Source organism: Scyliorhinus canicula, unplaced genomic scaffold (assembly GCF_902713615.1).
Source record: "Scyliorhinus canicula unplaced genomic scaffold, sScyCan1.1, whole genome shotgun sequence".
Taxonomy (NCBI): domain Eukaryota; kingdom Metazoa; phylum Chordata; class Chondrichthyes; order Carcharhiniformes; family Scyliorhinidae; genus Scyliorhinus; species Scyliorhinus canicula.
Genome location: NW_024055767.1, coordinates 5,028 through 21,380, shown reverse-complemented (window position 1 = coordinate 21,380; position 16,353 = coordinate 5,028). Strand labels below are relative to the sequence as shown.

The 16,353-nt window shown below is 48.5% G+C and overlaps 1 protein-coding gene across 1 annotated transcript; it reads right to left on the bottom strand.

Moving 5' to 3' along the window:
* Window positions 1-843: 843 nt before the first annotated feature.
* Window positions 844-5,628, bottom strand: LOC119961043. Its single transcript, XM_038788556.1, has 2 exons — window positions 5,525-5,628; window positions 844-2,782 (listed from the first exon to the last, which is right to left on the bottom strand). The coding sequence occupies exon 2, from the start codon at window positions 2,344-2,346 to the stop codon at window positions 1,258-1,260; it is 1,089 nt and encodes a 362-aa protein (XP_038644484.1). The 5' UTR covers window positions 2,347-2,782; window positions 5,525-5,628; the 3' UTR covers window positions 844-1,257.
* Between the last annotated feature and the right edge of the window lie 10,725 nt (window positions 5,629-16,353).

Genomic DNA, 16,353 nt, shown 5'->3' with positions numbered 1-16,353 from the left:
GATTTAGGACAGAGTTTAGGAGGAACTTCTTCACCCAAAGGGTTGTGAATCTATGGAATTCCTTGCCCAGTGAAGCAGTTGAGGCTCCTTCATTACATGTTTTTAAGGTAAAGATAGATAGTTTTTTGAAGAATAAAGGGATTAAGGGTTATGGTGTTCGGGCCGGAAAGTGGAGCTGAGTCCACAAAAGATCAGCCATGATCTAATTGAATGGCGGAGCAGGCTCGAGGGGCCAGATGGCCTACTCCTGCTCCTAGTTCTTATGTTCTTATGTCAGGAGACTCTTTATGAGGAAGCCTTCAAGCTACAAATCTCGTTAGAGGGGCAATGTGAATGCCAGAGTTCCTTGTGAAAGGGAGACAAGAACTGCTCGTTAAACGCACCCCAATGAACACGCAGACATTTGCTCCGTTGTTTTTTTCTCTGGAACAATCGGTCTCACACCAACAGAAATCTCTGGATCCTTCTGCCTTGGAAGGCCCAACCTATCCCCAACCTATCATTATCCCTCTCCCGGGAATAGACAAACCCACCAATACTCCACCCCCCACCCCCGGAATAGACAAATCCATCATTACCCCTCCCACAGGAATAGAAACTATCATTATCCCTCCCACTGGAATAGACACTATCATTATCCCTCCCCCGGGAATAGACAAACCCACCATTACTCCCCCCCGCCCCGGGAATAGACAAATCCATCATTACCCCTCCCACGGGAATAGACACTATCATTATCCCTCCCCCGGGAATAGACAAACCCACCATTACTCCCCCCGCCCCGGGAATAGACAAATCCATCATTACCCCTCCCACCGGAATATACACTATCATTACCCCGTCCCAGGAATAGACAAATCCATCATTAAACCTCTCCCGGGAATAGACAAATCCATCATTCCCCCTCTCCTGGGAATAGACAAATTCATCATTACCCCTCTCCTGGGAATAGAAAAAGCAACCATTACCCCTCTTCTTGGAATAGAAAAATCCATCATTACACCTCCCACGGGAATAGACACTATCATTACCCCGTCCCAGGAATAGACAAATCCATCATTACACCTCTGCCGGGAATAGACAAATCCATCATTCCCCCTCTCCCGGGAATAGACAAATCCATCATTCCCCCTCTCCTGGGAATAGACAAATTCATCATTACCCCTCTCCAGGGAATAGACAAAGCAACCATTACCCCTCTTCTTGGAATAGAAAATTCCATCATTACACCTCTCCCGGGAATAGAAAAATCCATCCTTACTCCTCTCCTGGAATAGACAAATCCATCATTATCCCTCTCCTGGGAATAGGCAAATTCATCATTATCCCTCTCCAGGGAATAGACAAATCCATCATTATCCCTCTCCCAGGAATAGACAAATCCATTATTCCCCCTCTCCCAGGAATAGACAAATCTATCATTATCCCTCTCCTGGGAATAGACAAATTCATCATTACCCCTCTCCCAGGAATAGACAAATCTATCATTCCCCCACTCCCGAAATAGACAAATCCATCATTACCCCTTTCTCGGGAAAAGACAAATCCATCATTACCCCACTCCCGGGAATAGACAAATCCATCCTCATCCCTCTCCCAGGAATAGGTAAATCCACCATTACTCCTCTCCCGGGAATAGACAAATCCATCATTACCCCTCTCCCGGGAAAAGACAAATCCATCATTCCCCCTCTCCCGGGAATAGACAAATTCATCCTTATCCCTCTCCCAGGAATAGACAAATGCATCATTACCCCTCTCCCGGGAAAAGACAAATCCATCATTCCCCCTCTCCCGGGAAAAGACAAATCCATCATTCCCCCTCTCCCGGGAATAGACAAATCCATCCTTATCCCTCTCCCAGGAATAGACAAATCCATCATTCCCCCTCTCCCGGGAATAGACAAATCCATCCTTATCCCTCTCCCAGGAATAGACAAAGCCATCATTACCCCTCTCCCAGGAATAGACAAATCCATCATTACCCCACTTCCGGGAAAAGACAAATCCATCATTACCCATCATAACAGATCTCTCAGGAACGATCCAACTCTTCTCCCATCCCCTCGCCAGGAAAGATCTGACTCCACTCCCATCCCTTTCCTGGTAATGATCCAACTCTTCTCCCATTCCCTCATCGGGAAAGATGTAACCCTTCTCACATACCCTCTCTAAGAATGATCTAACCCTTCTCCCATCTCTACCACAGGAATGATCCAACTCTTCTCCTATTCTCACCATGGGAATGATCCAACCCTTCTCCGATCTTCTCCCCGGAAATGATCCAGCCCTTCTCCCATCCCCTCTCTGATGCCGTACTATGAAATGATCCAACCCTTCTCCCATCCCCTTTGGGAATGAACCATCTCACAGGGAATGTTCCCACCCTTTCTCCCTCCCTCTCCAGAAATGACCCAAGTCGACTCCATCCCCCAGGAAATGATCAGACTCTTTGGACCGTTCTCCAGGATTGATCCAAGCCTTTTCCCACTACCCTTCTATACTGATCCTATTTCGGTACACCACCTTTCCCAGGGAATGATCTGAGTCCTCTCCCTCCTCCATGGCTTGGTTCATCGATCAGTGTCAGTTGGATATTTGAGGAGTGAGTGGGGAGGAGTTTACCGAGGCCTCAGGCATGAGGTTGATGATGCGGGTCAGACTCTCCAGATTTGTACTGCTGGCGTTGCCCAGCATGCCGAGGGAATCTGGGTGATTGCTGCCCAGGAGGAGCAGGTTGATATGTGCTTGGAGCTCGCTGCATGTCAGTCCAGGGTTGAACCTATAAATTGAAACAGAGGTTTGTCAACAGTTCATGTCTTTTTCTTTGTGGGACAAGGATGTTGCTGGTTTGTGCAGAGTAGGTGGATTGGCCACGCTAAATTGCCCCTTAATTGGAAAAAATAATTGGGTAATCTAAATTTATAAAAAAAAAAAGGATGTTGCTGGTTAGGTCAGCATTTATTGCCCATCCCTAATTGCCTTTCGAGAAGGTGGCGGTGATCCACCTTCTTGAACTGCTGCAGTCCATGTGGTGTAGGTACACCCACAATGCAGTTAGGGAGGGAGTTCCAGGATTCTAACCCAGCGACAGTGAAGGAATGGCCAATATATTTCCAAGTCAGGATGGTGAGTGACTTGGAGTGAACCTCCCAGTGGGGTTCCCAGATATTTGCTGCTCTTGTCCTTGTAGATGGTAGTGGTTGTGGGTTTGGAAGCTGCTGTCTAAGGAGCCTTTGTAAGTTGTTGCAGTGTTTCTTGTAGATGGTACACATGGCTGCCACTGTGCGTCAGTGTTGAAAGTTAGTGAATATTTATGGCAATGGATGGAGTGCAAATCAAGCGGGGCTGATTTGTCCTAGATGATGTCGAGCTTGTTGAGTGCTATTGGAGCTGCACTCATCCAGGCAGGTGGAGAGTATTTTGATTTTTTGTTATTAATTCATTCTTTATGATTTGAGAATCACAGACCAGGCCAGTAGTGACTGTCTATCTCCAGCTCCATGGAACCACTGGCAGTGGGCCATCTTCTCGCCTGACTGACCTAAATTTATCGCTGGGTCACCTCAAAGAGTCAATCATGCTGGTGTCGGCAAGAGATTCAACAGAAAGATACTCCAATACAGACACAGATTGGTATCCCTTTGAGCAGAGAACGTTAAGGGGCATTCTAATTTAGGTATTTGAGATGATAAAAAGATTCAACAGAGCAACAAGGGAAAAGTACTCAGAGTCAGAGTTTTACAGCACAAAAAGAGGCCATTCGACTCATCATATCTGTGCCGGCCATCAAGCACCGATCTACTCCAATCCCATTTTGCAGCACTTGGCCTGTAGCTTTGTATGCTCCGGGATTTCAAGTGCTCACCGAAATGCCTCAACCGCTCTTGCAGGCAGTCAGTTCTAGATTCACACCACCGTTGGGTGAAAATGTCTTTCCTCAAATCCCTTCGAAATCTCCTTCCCCTCACCTCAAATCTATGACCCCTGGTTACTGACCCCTCGACGAAGGGGAAAGGTCCCTTTCTGTCCACACAATCTACATCCCTCATAATTTTCCACACCTCAATCAGGTCCTTCCCTCAGCCTTCTCTGCTCATAGGAAAACAACCCGGGCCTAACCAGCCTCTATTCATGGCTGAAATAGTTCAGCCCAGGCGACATCCTGGTGAATCTCCTCTGAACCCTCTCCAGTGCAATTACATCCTTCCGATAGTGTGATGACCAGAACTGTACACAGTACTCCAGCTGTGACCTAACCAGCGTTTTACACAGCTCCATCGAAACCTCCCTGACCTGATGGGGATTCCAGAACAACGGCTCAATAACCTTAAAATTTGAGTGAGTTAATTTAGGATCACATCGGCCAATGCTTCCTCACACAAGCAAGCAAAGCTAAAAGACTATTATCATTTATTGAAAGGGGAATTGAATACGAGGTTATACTTCAGTTCTATAGAGCATTGGTGAGACCACATTTGGAGCATTTGGTACAGTATTGGTCTCCTTACTTGAGGAAGGATGGAAATGCATTGGAAGCAATACAGGGACGATTCACTAGACTAATACCTGGAATGGCTGGGCTGTCTTCTGAGGAAAGGTTGGACAGGCTGGGCTTGTATCCACTGTAATTTAGAAGAGCAATTAGTGACTTGATTGAAGCATATAATATCCTGAGGGCTTTTGGCAGGGTGGATATGGAGAGGATGTTTCCTTTTGTTGGAGAATCTGGTCACTGATGAAAAATCAGGATTCCCCCATTTAAATCGGTGATGAGGAGAATTATTTTTCTCCTCAGAGGATCTTCAAGGCCGAGGAGGATAGAACCTGACGAGAAAAATGTGGGGTTAAAATCAGAGCAGTCCTGACTTTAGCCTTCCCAAGGGGTGAAGTGGTGGAAATGTCTCTGGATTTGGGAAGGCAGTCTGACAGCCTTAGAGGCACTGGGTGGGAGTAGTCAGGAGGTGCTGGCGAGGAAGAGCTGGAGGCTGTCAATACACACATGGAAACTAATGCCATGGTTTTGGGCGATGTAGTCAAAAAGTGAGGGAGTTGAGAGGTTGAATCTCGAGGGATAGTGGGGTTGTGAGGATGGTGTTTTGGTAACGGACTGTGAGTGGGAAGCAAGTCACTGAGGAAGGTTCTCTGGCTATGATGAAGTAAGAATGGCACCAGGCGAGCTATGGCTGATCCAAGCTGGGCAGCAGTGCAGACGCCTGGCCAGGAAGGTGTTCTGTCAAACAAAGGAAAGGTTGCATGCGGCTCTAGAAGGACAAAGTGGGGACCCATCAGCCTTTTGCACATGGGATGGCGATTATGACTGAATCGACACAGCGGCCAGAGCGGAAACCCGACTGGAGGCATAAACGGAGTTCGGAGGGAAAATGCACATGGACTGGGAGCCAACAAATTACTCCAGGACATTGGAGAAGAAAGAGAGGTTGGATATCGGATCGTAGTTGAGAAGGACAATGGTTTATTTTGGAGAATGGGGGAGGTGAACACTTCGGACCTAAGCACTCACCTGTACAAACAGCCGGCCTGCATCTGGTGCTTGAAACGTACAAGGCTCCGAAAGGATGGGGAACAGGATCCATCACCAGTGCTCCTCAGGATGGTCAGATCAGTGCTATTAGCAGTCAAGGATCTTCAAGTCTTTCCAAAATTACAGAAGTCTCGTTCCTCCACCAATTACAGAATTACAATAACAGAAGTCTCGTTCAACCCCGACGATACAGAGGAGCTGAGGTAGCGATGATCTGGCAGTACATAGGTTAGCAACAGCCCAGTGGCCTTTGTCAACCCAGCCCAGTGTCCAGTCAGGGATACAGTGAGAACTGACCCAGCCCAGTGTCCAGTCAGGGATACAGTGAGGACAGACCCAGCCCAGTGTCCAGTCAGGGATACAGTGAGAACTGACATCAGCCATGATTGAATGGCGGAGTGGACTCGATGGGCCGAATGGCCTTACTTCCACTCCTATGTCTTATGGTCTTATGGACCCAGCCCAGTGTCCAGTCAGGGATACAGTGAGAACTGACCCAGCCCAGTCAGGGATACAGTGAGAACTGACCCAGCCCAGTGCCCAGTCAGGGATACAGTGAGAACTGACCCAGCCCAGTGTCCAGTCAGGGATACAGTGAGAACTGACCCAGCCCAGTGTCCAGTCAGGGATACAGTGAGAACTGACCCAGCCCAGTGTCCAGTCAGGGATACAGTAAGAACTGACCCAGCCCAGTGTCCAGTCAGGGATACAGTGAGAACTGACCCAGCCCAGTGTCCAGTCAGGGATACAGTGAGAACTGACCCAGCCCAGTGTCCAGTCAGGGATACAGTGAGAACTGACCCAGCCCAGCGTCCAGTCAGGGATACAGTGAGAACTGACCCAGCCCAGTGTCCAGTCAGGGATACAGTGAGAACTGACCCAGCCCAGTGTCCAGTCAGGGATACAGTGAGAACTGACCCAGCCCAGTGTCCAGTCAGGGATACAGTGAGAACTGACCCAGCCCAGTGTCCAGTCAGGGATACAGTGAGAACTGACCCAGCCCAGTGTCCAGTCAGGGATATAGTGAGAACTGACCCAGCCCAGTGTCCAGTCAGGGATACAGTGAGAACTGACCCAGCCCAGTGTCCAGTCAGGGATATAGTGAGAACTGACCCAGCCCAGTGTCCAGTCAGGGATACAGTGAGAACTGACCCAACCCAGTGTCCAGTCAGGAATACAGTGAGAACTGACCCAGCCCAGTGTCCAGTCAGGGATACAGTGAGAACTGACCCAGCCCAGTGTCAAGTCAGGGATACAGTGAGAACTGACCCAGCCCAGTGTCCAGTCAGGGATACAGTGAGAACTGACCCAGCACAGTGTCCAGTCAGGGATACAGTGAGAACTGACCCAGCCCAGTGTCAAGTCAGGGATACAGTGAGAACTGACCCAGCGCAGTGTCCAGTCAGGGGTACAGTGAGAACTAACCCAGCGCAGTCAGGGATACAGTGAGAACTGACCCAGCCCAGTGTCCAGTCAGGGATACAGTGAGAACTGACCCAGCCCAGTGTCCAGTCAGGGATACAGTGAGAACTGACCCAGCCCAGTGTCCAGTCAGGGATACAGAGAGAACTGACCCAGCCCAGTATCCAGTCAGGGATACAGTGAGAAATAACACAGCCCAGTGTCCAGTCAGGGGTACAGTGAAAACTGACCCAGCCCAGTGTCCAGTCAGGGATACAGTGAGAACTGACCCAGCCCAGTGTCCAGTCAGGGATACAGTGAGAACTGACCCAGCCCAGTCAGGTATACAGTGAGGACTGACCCAGCCCAGTGTCCAGTCAGGGATACAGTGAGAACTGACCCAGCTCAGTGTCCAGTCAGGGATACATTGAGAACTGACCCAGCCCAGTGTCCAGTCAGGGATACAGTGAGAACTGACCCAGCCCAGTGTCCAGTAAGGGATACAGTGAGAACTGACCCAGCCCAGTGTCCAGTCAGGGATACAGTGAGAACTGACCCAGCCCAGTGTCCAGTCAGGTAAACAGTGAGAACTGACCCAGCCCAGTGTCCAGTCAGGGATACAGTGAGAACTGACCCAGCCAAGTGTCCAGTGTGGGATACAGTGAGAACTGACCCAGCCCAGTGTCAAGTCAGGGATACAGTGAGAACTGACCCAGCCCAGTGTCCAGTCAGGGATACAGTGAAAACTGACCCAGCCCAGTGTCCAGTCAGGGATACAGTGAGAACTGACCCAGCCCAGTGTCCAGTAAGGGATACAGTGAGAACTGACCCAGCCCAGTGTCCAGTCAGGGATACAGTGAGAACTGACCCAGCCCAGTGTCCAGTCAGGGATACAGTGAGAACTGACCCAGCCCAGTGTCCAGTCAGGGATACAGTGAGAACTGAGCCAGTCCAGTCAGGGATACAGTGAGAACTGACCCAGCCCAGTGTCCAGTCAGGGATACATTGAGAACTGATCCAGCCCAGTGTCCAGTCAGGGATACAGTGAGAACTGACCCAGCCAAGTGTCCAGTCAGGGATACAGTGAGAACTGACCCAGCCAAGTGTCCAGTCAGGGATACAGTGAGAACTGACCCAGCCCAGTGTCCAGTCAGGGATACAGTGAGAACTGACCCAGCCCAGTTTCCAGTCAGGGATACAGTGAGAACTGACCCAGCCCAGTCAGGGATACAGTGAGAACTGACCCAGCCCAGTGTCCAGTCAGGGATACAGTAAGAACTGATCCAGCCCAGTGTCCAGTCAGGGATACAGTGAGAACTGACCCAGCCCAGTGTCCAGTCAGGGTTACAGTGAGAACTGACCCAGCCCAGTGTCCAGTCAGGGATACAGTGAGAACTGACCCAGCCCAGTCAGGGATACAGTGAGAACTGACCCAGCCCAGTGTCCAGTCAGGGATACAGTGAGAACTGACCCAACCCAGTGTCCAGTCAGGGATACAGTGAGGACTGACCCAGCCCAGTGTCCAGTCAGGGATACAGTGAGAACTGACCTAGCCCAGTGTCCAGTCAGGGATACAGTGAGAACTGACCCAGCCCAATGTCCAGTCAGGGATACAGTGAGAACTGACCCAGCCCAGTGTCCAGTCAGGGATAGATTGTGAACAACTGACCGAGACCAGTATACAGTAATTGTAGCTCCACACTGACAAAATCAGGAATATTTAATCCATTTTATACTGTTCCCGAGCTTCACGAAAGGTGAAAGGATATGTAGTGACATTACCATTAAAGGCCAAAATGGGTTTCCCTTTCAGGTATCCAGGATTCCCGCTCCGACTCCTGCCAGTGCCAGTGGTTAAAACCTGCTTATAAATGAGAAAGATGACAGTTCAGTCGCTTGGTCAGTTCTGTCAGAAACAACCCAGAATTAAAGCCCCTAGTCGCCACATTACGGTGCCTGTTCAGGTACACAGATGGAGAATTCAGAATGTGCAAACTACCTAACAGCACATCTTTTGAAACATGTGGGAGGAAACTGGAGCACCCGGTGGAAACTCAAGCAGACACAGGGAGAACGTGCAGATACCACACAGACAGTGACGCAAATCGGGAATCGAACCTGGGGCCCGAGAGTTGTGGGGCAACAGTGCTAACCACTGCGCTAATGGACCATCCGGCAACAGCACGGTAAGTAAATACCAAACACTGCTCGGACTGATCTGTTCGCTGGAAGAACACAGCTAACAACACCCAATGCTGCTCTTGCTGATGTATTTGCTTTGTTTGCCCCCTTCTTCCACACTGTAACCAACTACTGTTTGTCGATGTACCATTTGTCATTGTTCCCTGTTGATTATTCTTGTGTATACTATGTACGTACTGTGTACGTTCCCTCAGCTGCAGAAAAATACTTTTCACTGTACTTCAGTACATGTGACAATAAATCAAATCAAAATCAAAAGTGAGAACATTTAATGAAGGGTCGTCAACTGCTTCACTGGGCAGGGAATTCTATAGAATCACAATCCTTTGGGTGAAGAAGTTCCTCCTAAACTCAGTCTCAAAATAAGCGGAAGTAGATTTAGGACTATGTCCCCTCATTCTCCTTTCACCCGGCAGTGGAAATAAGCTCCTCTCATCTATCCTAACTATTCCCTTCATAATTTTATATACTTCTATCAGATCGAGCCGCATCCTTCTAAATTTCAACGAGAACAGTCCGGGTCTACTCAACCTCTCCACGTAATCCAACCCCTTCAACTCTGGGATTAACCAAATGAATCTCCTGTGCACACCCTCCAGTGCCAGTACGTCCTTTCTGAAGTAAGGATCTAACAGGCGACCCTGTACACTGTCCCTCACTGTAATCTAGCAGGTGACGCAGTACACAGTCCCTCACTGTAATCTAAGAATTGACCCAGACCACTGTCCCCTCACTAATCTAACAGGTGACCCTGTATACTGTCCCTCACTGCAATCTAACAGGAGACCCTGTACACTGTCCCTCACTGTTATCCAACACAGACCATCATACACTGTCCCTCACTGTAATCTAACAGGAGACCATCGTACACTATCCCCTCACTGTAATCTAACAGGTGACCCTGTATACTGTCCCCTCACTGTAATCTAACAGGTGACCCTGTACACTGCCCCTCACTGTAATCTAACAGGTGACCCTGTACACTGTCCCTCACCGTAATCCACCAGGTGCCCTGTAAACTGTCCCTCACTGTAATCTAACAGGAGATCCTGTACACTGTCCCTCACTGTAATCCAACACGAGACCATCATACACTGTCCCTCACTGTATTCTGACAGGTCACCCTGTACACTGTCCCTCACTGTAATCTAACAGGTGACCCTGTACACTGTCCCTCACTGTAATCCAACAGGTGATCCTGTACACTGTCCCTCACTGCAATCTAACAGGTGACCCTGTACACTGTCCCTCACTGTAATCCAACAGGTGACCCTGTACACTGTCCTTCACTGTAATCCAACAGGTGACACTGTACATTGTCCCTCACTGTAATCTAACAGGTCACCCTGTACACTGTCCCTCACTGTAATCCAACAGGTGACCCTGTACACTGTCCCACACTGTAATCTAACAGGGGACCCTGTACACTGTCCCTCACTGTAATTTAACACATCACCATTGCATACTGTCACTGACTGTAATCGAACAGGAGACCATCGTACACTGTCCCCTCACTGCAATCCAACATGTGACCCTGTACACTGTCCCTCGCTGTAATCTAACAGGTAATCCTGTACACCGTCCCCCATTGAAATCCAACAGGAGACCCTGTACCCTGTCTCTCACTGTAATCCGACAGATGATTCTGTACACTATCCCTCACTGTAATCCAACAGGTCACCTTGTACACTATCTCTCACAGTAATCTAACCGGCGACCCTGTACACAGTATCTCACTGTAATCTAACAGGAGACCATCGTACACTGTCCCTCACTGTATTCTGACAGGAGACCATCGTACACTGGCTCCCACTGTAATCTAACAGGTCACCTTGTACACTGTCGCTCACTATAATCAAACAGGAGACCATCACACACTGGATCTCACTGGCATCTGACAGGTGAACCTGTACACTGTCCCTCACTGTAATCTAACATTTTTTTTTTTTGCTTTTTTTTGCACTAGAGTGCTGAGCTTGTGGCATTTGAGTGCTACAGTGAGAGTTTGGTGACTGAGGGAGTGCTGAGCTTGTGGCATTTGAGTGCTACAGTGAGAGTTTGGTGACTGAGGGAGTATAATAGTTCATTTTTATTTAAAGTCTAGTATTTCTTTTATTTAGTTAATTAACTTAAAAGTTGCTGTTTGGTCTATAAGAAGGTGAATTTTGAATCAGCTTTAAACAAGGTTCTACTTGAACTTACTTGCAGCTGGAGCTTGTTAATTAGTTAATTGCATTAGGCCAGTTTTCAGAAGCTAGAGTCACAGTATAAATAGGAGCTAGTTACAGTGCAGACTTTGTTTGCACTAGAGTGCTGAGCTTGTGGCATTTGAGTGCTACAGTGAGAGTTTGGTGACTGAGGGAGTGCTGAGCTTGTGGCATTTGAGTGCTACAGTGAGAGTTTGGTGACTGAGGGAGTGCTGAGCTTGTGGCATTTGAGTGCTACAGTGAGAGTTTGGTGACTGAGGGAGTTAGGTGAGGAGGGAGTAAGGTGCTCCTGACATTTCATTTCCTATATTTATCAAAGAGCGTGAAGAGAGCCAGGAGTTTAGAGTACAGCTGACTGGAAGTAGAGTCGGAGGGCGGAGGTCCAGTTGGTCCAAGGGGCAGCTAATTCTGTAAAGTAAGAGGGGATGGAGGCTAGGGCAGTTGCATGCTCCTCCTGTAGGATGTGGGTGGTGAGGGATACCACTGGTGTCCCCGCTGACTATACCTGCGGGAAGTGCACCCAACTCCAGCTCCTCAGAGACCGTGTTAAGGTACTGGAGCTGGATGAACTTCGGATCATCCGGGAGGCAGAGGGGGTCATAGAGAAGAGTTACAGGGAGGTAGCCACACCAAAGGTACTGGACAAGAGTAGCTGGGTTACAGTCAGGGGAAAGAAAACTAACAGGCAGACAGTGCAGGGATCCCTCGTGGCCGTTCCCCTTCAAAACAAGTATACCGTTTTGGATGCTGTTGGGGGGATGACCTACCGGGGGAAGGCCCCAGCGGCCAGGTCTCTGGCACTGAGTCTGGCTCTGGGGATCAGAAGGGAAGGGGGGAGCATAGAAAAGCAATAGTAATAGGAGATTCAATGGTTAGGGGAATAGATAGGAGATTCTGTGGTCGCGAGCGAGACTCCCGAAAGGTATGTTGCCTCCCGGGTGCCAGGGCCAGGGATGTCTCTGATCGTGTCTTCAGGATCCTGAAGGGGGAGGGTGAGCAGCCAGAAGTCGTGGTGCACATTGGTACCAACGATGTAGGTAGGAAAAAGGGTGTGGAGGTAATAAACAAGTTTAGGGAGTTAGGCTGGAAGTTAAAGGCCAGGACAGACAGAGTTGTCATCTCTGGTTTGTTGCCGGTGCCACGTGATAGCGAGGCTAGGAATAGGGAGAGAGTGCAGTTAAACACGTGGCTGCAGGAATGGTGTAGGAGGGAGGGCTTCAGGTATTTGGATAATTGGAGCGCATTCTGGGGAAGGTGGGACCTGTACAAGCAGGACGGGTTGCATCTGAACCAGAGGGGCACCAATATCCTGGGAGGGAGGTTTTCTAGTACTCTTCGGGAGGGTTTAAACTAATTTGGCAGGGGAATGGGAACCGGATCTGTAGTCCAGCAACTAAGGTAGACGATAGTCAGGACACCAAAGCACGTAGTGATGCAGTGGGGAAGGTAACAATGACAAAGGAGAGTACTTGCAGGCAAGGAGATGGGTTGAAGTGTGTATACTTTAATGCAAGAAGCATCAGGAATAAGGTGGGTGAACTTAAGGCATGGATCTGTACTTGGGACTACGATGTGGTGGCCATCACGGAAACTTGGATAGAAGAGGGGCAGAAATGGTTGTTGGAGGTCCCTGGTTATAGATGTTTCAACAAGATTAGGGAGGATGGTAAAAGAGGTGGGGGGGTGGCATTGTTAATTAGAGATAGTATAACAGCTGCAGAAAGGCAGTTCGAGGGGGATCTGCCTACTGAGGTAATATGGGTTGAAGTTAGAAATAGGAAAGGAGCAGTCACCTTGTTGGGAGTTTTCTATAGGCCCCCCAATAGCAGCAGAGATGTGGAGGAACAGATTGGGAAACAGATTTTGGAAAGGTGCAGAAGTCACAGGGTAGTAGTCATGGGCGACTTCAACTTCCCAAACATTGAGTGGAAACTCTTCAGATCAAATAGTTTGGATGGGGTAGTGTTTGTGCAGTGTGTCCAGGAAGCTTTTCTAACACAGTATGTAGGTTGTCCGACCAGAGGGGAGGCCATATTGGATTTAGTACTTGGTAATGAACCAGGGCAGGTGATAGATTTGTTAGTGGGGGAGCATTTTGGAGGTAGTGACCACAATTCTGTGACTTTCACTTTAGTAATGGAGAGGGATAGGTGCGAGCAACAGGGCAAGGTTTATAATTGGGGGAAGGGTAAATACAATGCTGTCAGACAAGAATTGAAGTGCAGAAGTTGGGAACATAGGCTGTCAGGGAAGGACACAAGTGAAATGTGGAACTTGTTCAAGGAACAGGTACTGCGTGTCTTTGATATGTATGTCCCTGTCAGGCAGGGAAGAGATGGTCGAGTGAGGGAACCATGGTTGACAAGAGAGGTTGAATGTCTTGTTAAGAGGAAGAAGGAGACTTATGTAAGGCTGAAGAAACAAGGTTCAGACAGGGCGCTGGAGGGATACAAGATAGCCAGGAGGGAACTGAAGAAAGGGATTAGGAGAGCTAAGAGAGGGCATGAAAAATCTTTGGAGGGTAGGATCAAGGAAAACCCCAAGGCCTTTTACACATACGTGAGAAATATGAGAATGACTAGAGCGAGGGTAGGTCCGATTAAGGACAGTAGCGGGAGATTGTGTATTGAGTCTGAAGAGATAGGAGAGGTCTTGAACAAGTATTTTTCTTCAGTATTTACAAACGAGAGGGGCCATATTGTTGGAGAGGACAGCGTGAAGCAGACTGATAAGCTTGAGGAGATACTTGTCAGGAAGGAAGATGTGTTGCGCGTTTTGAAAAACTTGAGGATAGACAAGTCCCCCGGGCCTGACGGGATATATCCAAGGATTCTATGGGAAGCAAGAAATGAAATTGCAGAGCCGTTGGCAATGATCCTTTCGTCCTCGCTGTCAACAGGGGTGGTACCAGAGGATTGGAGAGTGGTGAATGTCGTGCCCCTGTTCAAAAAAGGGAATAGGGATAACCCTGGGAATTACAGACCAGTTAGTCTTACTTCGGTGGTAGGCAAAGTAATGGAAAGGGTACTGAGGGATAGGATTTCTGAGCATCTGGAAAGGCATTGCTTGATTAGGGATAGTCAGCACGGATTTGTGAGGGGTAGGTCTTGCCTTACAAGTCTTATTGAATTCTTTGAGGAGGTGACCAAGCATGTGGATGAAGGTAAAGCAGTGGATGTAGTGTACATGGATTTTAGTAAGGCATTTGATAAGGTTCCCCATGGTAGGCTTATGCAGAAAGTAAGGAGGCATGGGATAGTGGGAAATTTGGCCAGTTGGATAACAAACTGGCTAACCGATAGAAGACAGAGAGTTGTGGTGGATGGCAAATATTCAGCCTGGAGCCCAGTTATCAGTGGCGTACTGCAGGGATCAGTTCTGGGTCCTCTGCTGTTTGTGATTTTCATTAACGACTTGGATGAGGGAGTTGAAGGGTGGGTCAGTAAATTTGCAGATGATACGAAGATTGGTGGAGTTGTGGATAGTGAGGAGGGCTGTTGTCGGCTTCAAAGAGACATAGATAGAATGCAGAGCTGGGCTGAGAAGTGGCAGATGGAGTTTAACCCTGACAAGTGTGAGGTTGTCCATTTTGGAAGGACAAATATGAATGCAGAATACAGGGTTAATGGTAGGGTTCTTGGCAATGTGGAGGAGCAGAGAGATCTTGGGGTCTATGTTCATAGTTCTTTGAAAGTTGCCACTCAAGTGAATAGAGCTGTGAAGAAGGCCTATGGTGTGCTAGCGTTCATTAGCAGAGGGATTGAATTTAAGAGCCGTGAGGTGATGATGCAGCTGTACAAAACCTTGGTCAGGCCACATTTGGAGTACTGTGTGCAGTTCTGGTCACCTCATTTTAGGAAGGATGTGGAAGCTTTGGAAAAGGTGCAAAGGAGATTTACCAGGATGTTGCCTGGAATGGAGAGTAGGTCATACGAGGAAAGGTTGAGGGTGCTAGGCCTTTTCTCATTAGAACGGAGAAGGATGAGGGGTGACTTGATAGAGGTTTATAAGATGATCAGGGGAATAGATAGAGTAGACAGTCAGAGACTTTTTCCCCGGGTGGAACACACCATTACAAGGGGACATAAATTTAAGATAAATGATGGAAGACATAGAGGGGATGTCAGAGGTAGGTTCTTTACCCAGAGGGGAGTGGGGGCATGGAATGCACTGCCTGTGGTAGTAGTTGAGTCGGAAAAGTTAGGGACCTTCAAGCGGCTATTGGATAGGTACTTGGATTAGGGTAGAATAATGGAGTGTAGGTTAACTTCTTAAGGGCAGCACGGTAGCATTGTGGATAGCACAATTGCTTCACAGCTCCAGGGTCCCAAGTTCGATTTCGACTTGGGTCACTGTCTGTATGGAGTCTGCACATCCTCCCCGTGACTGCGTGGGTTTCCTCCGGGTACTCCGGTTTCCTCCCACAGTCCAAAGATGTGCAGGTTGGGTGGATTGGCCATGAAAAATTGTCCAAACTTCTATGATTAACCTAGGACAAAAGTTCGGCGCAACATCATGGGCCGAAGGGCCTGTTCTGTGCTGTATTTCTCTATCTCTATCTAACAGGTGACCCTGGACACTGTCCCTCACTGTAATCGAGCATGTGACCCTGTACACTGTCCATCACTGTAATCCAACAGGTCACCCTTTTCACTGTCCCTCACTGTAATCCAAGAGGAGACCAGCGTAATCTGTTCCTCACTGTAATCTAACAGTTGACCCTGTACACTGTTTTCTCATCGTAATCTAACACGAGACAATCGTACACTGTCCCTCACTGTAATCTAACACGACACCATCGCATAATGTCCCTGACTGTAATCGAACAAGAGACCATCGTACACTGTCCCTCACTGTAATCCAACAGGTGATCCTGTACACTGTCCTCACTGTAATCCAACAGGCGACCCTGTACACTGTCCCTCACTGTAATCTAACAGGTGACCATCGTACACTGTCGCTCACTGTAATCTGACAGGTGACCATCGTACACTGTCC

Bases quoted from the DNA above. Each gene is read 5' to 3' on its own strand.
- LOC119961043 (XM_038788556.1), bottom strand. From the start codon at position 2,346: ATGGGAGAAGGGTTGGATCATTTCATAGTACGGCATCAGAGAGGGGAT.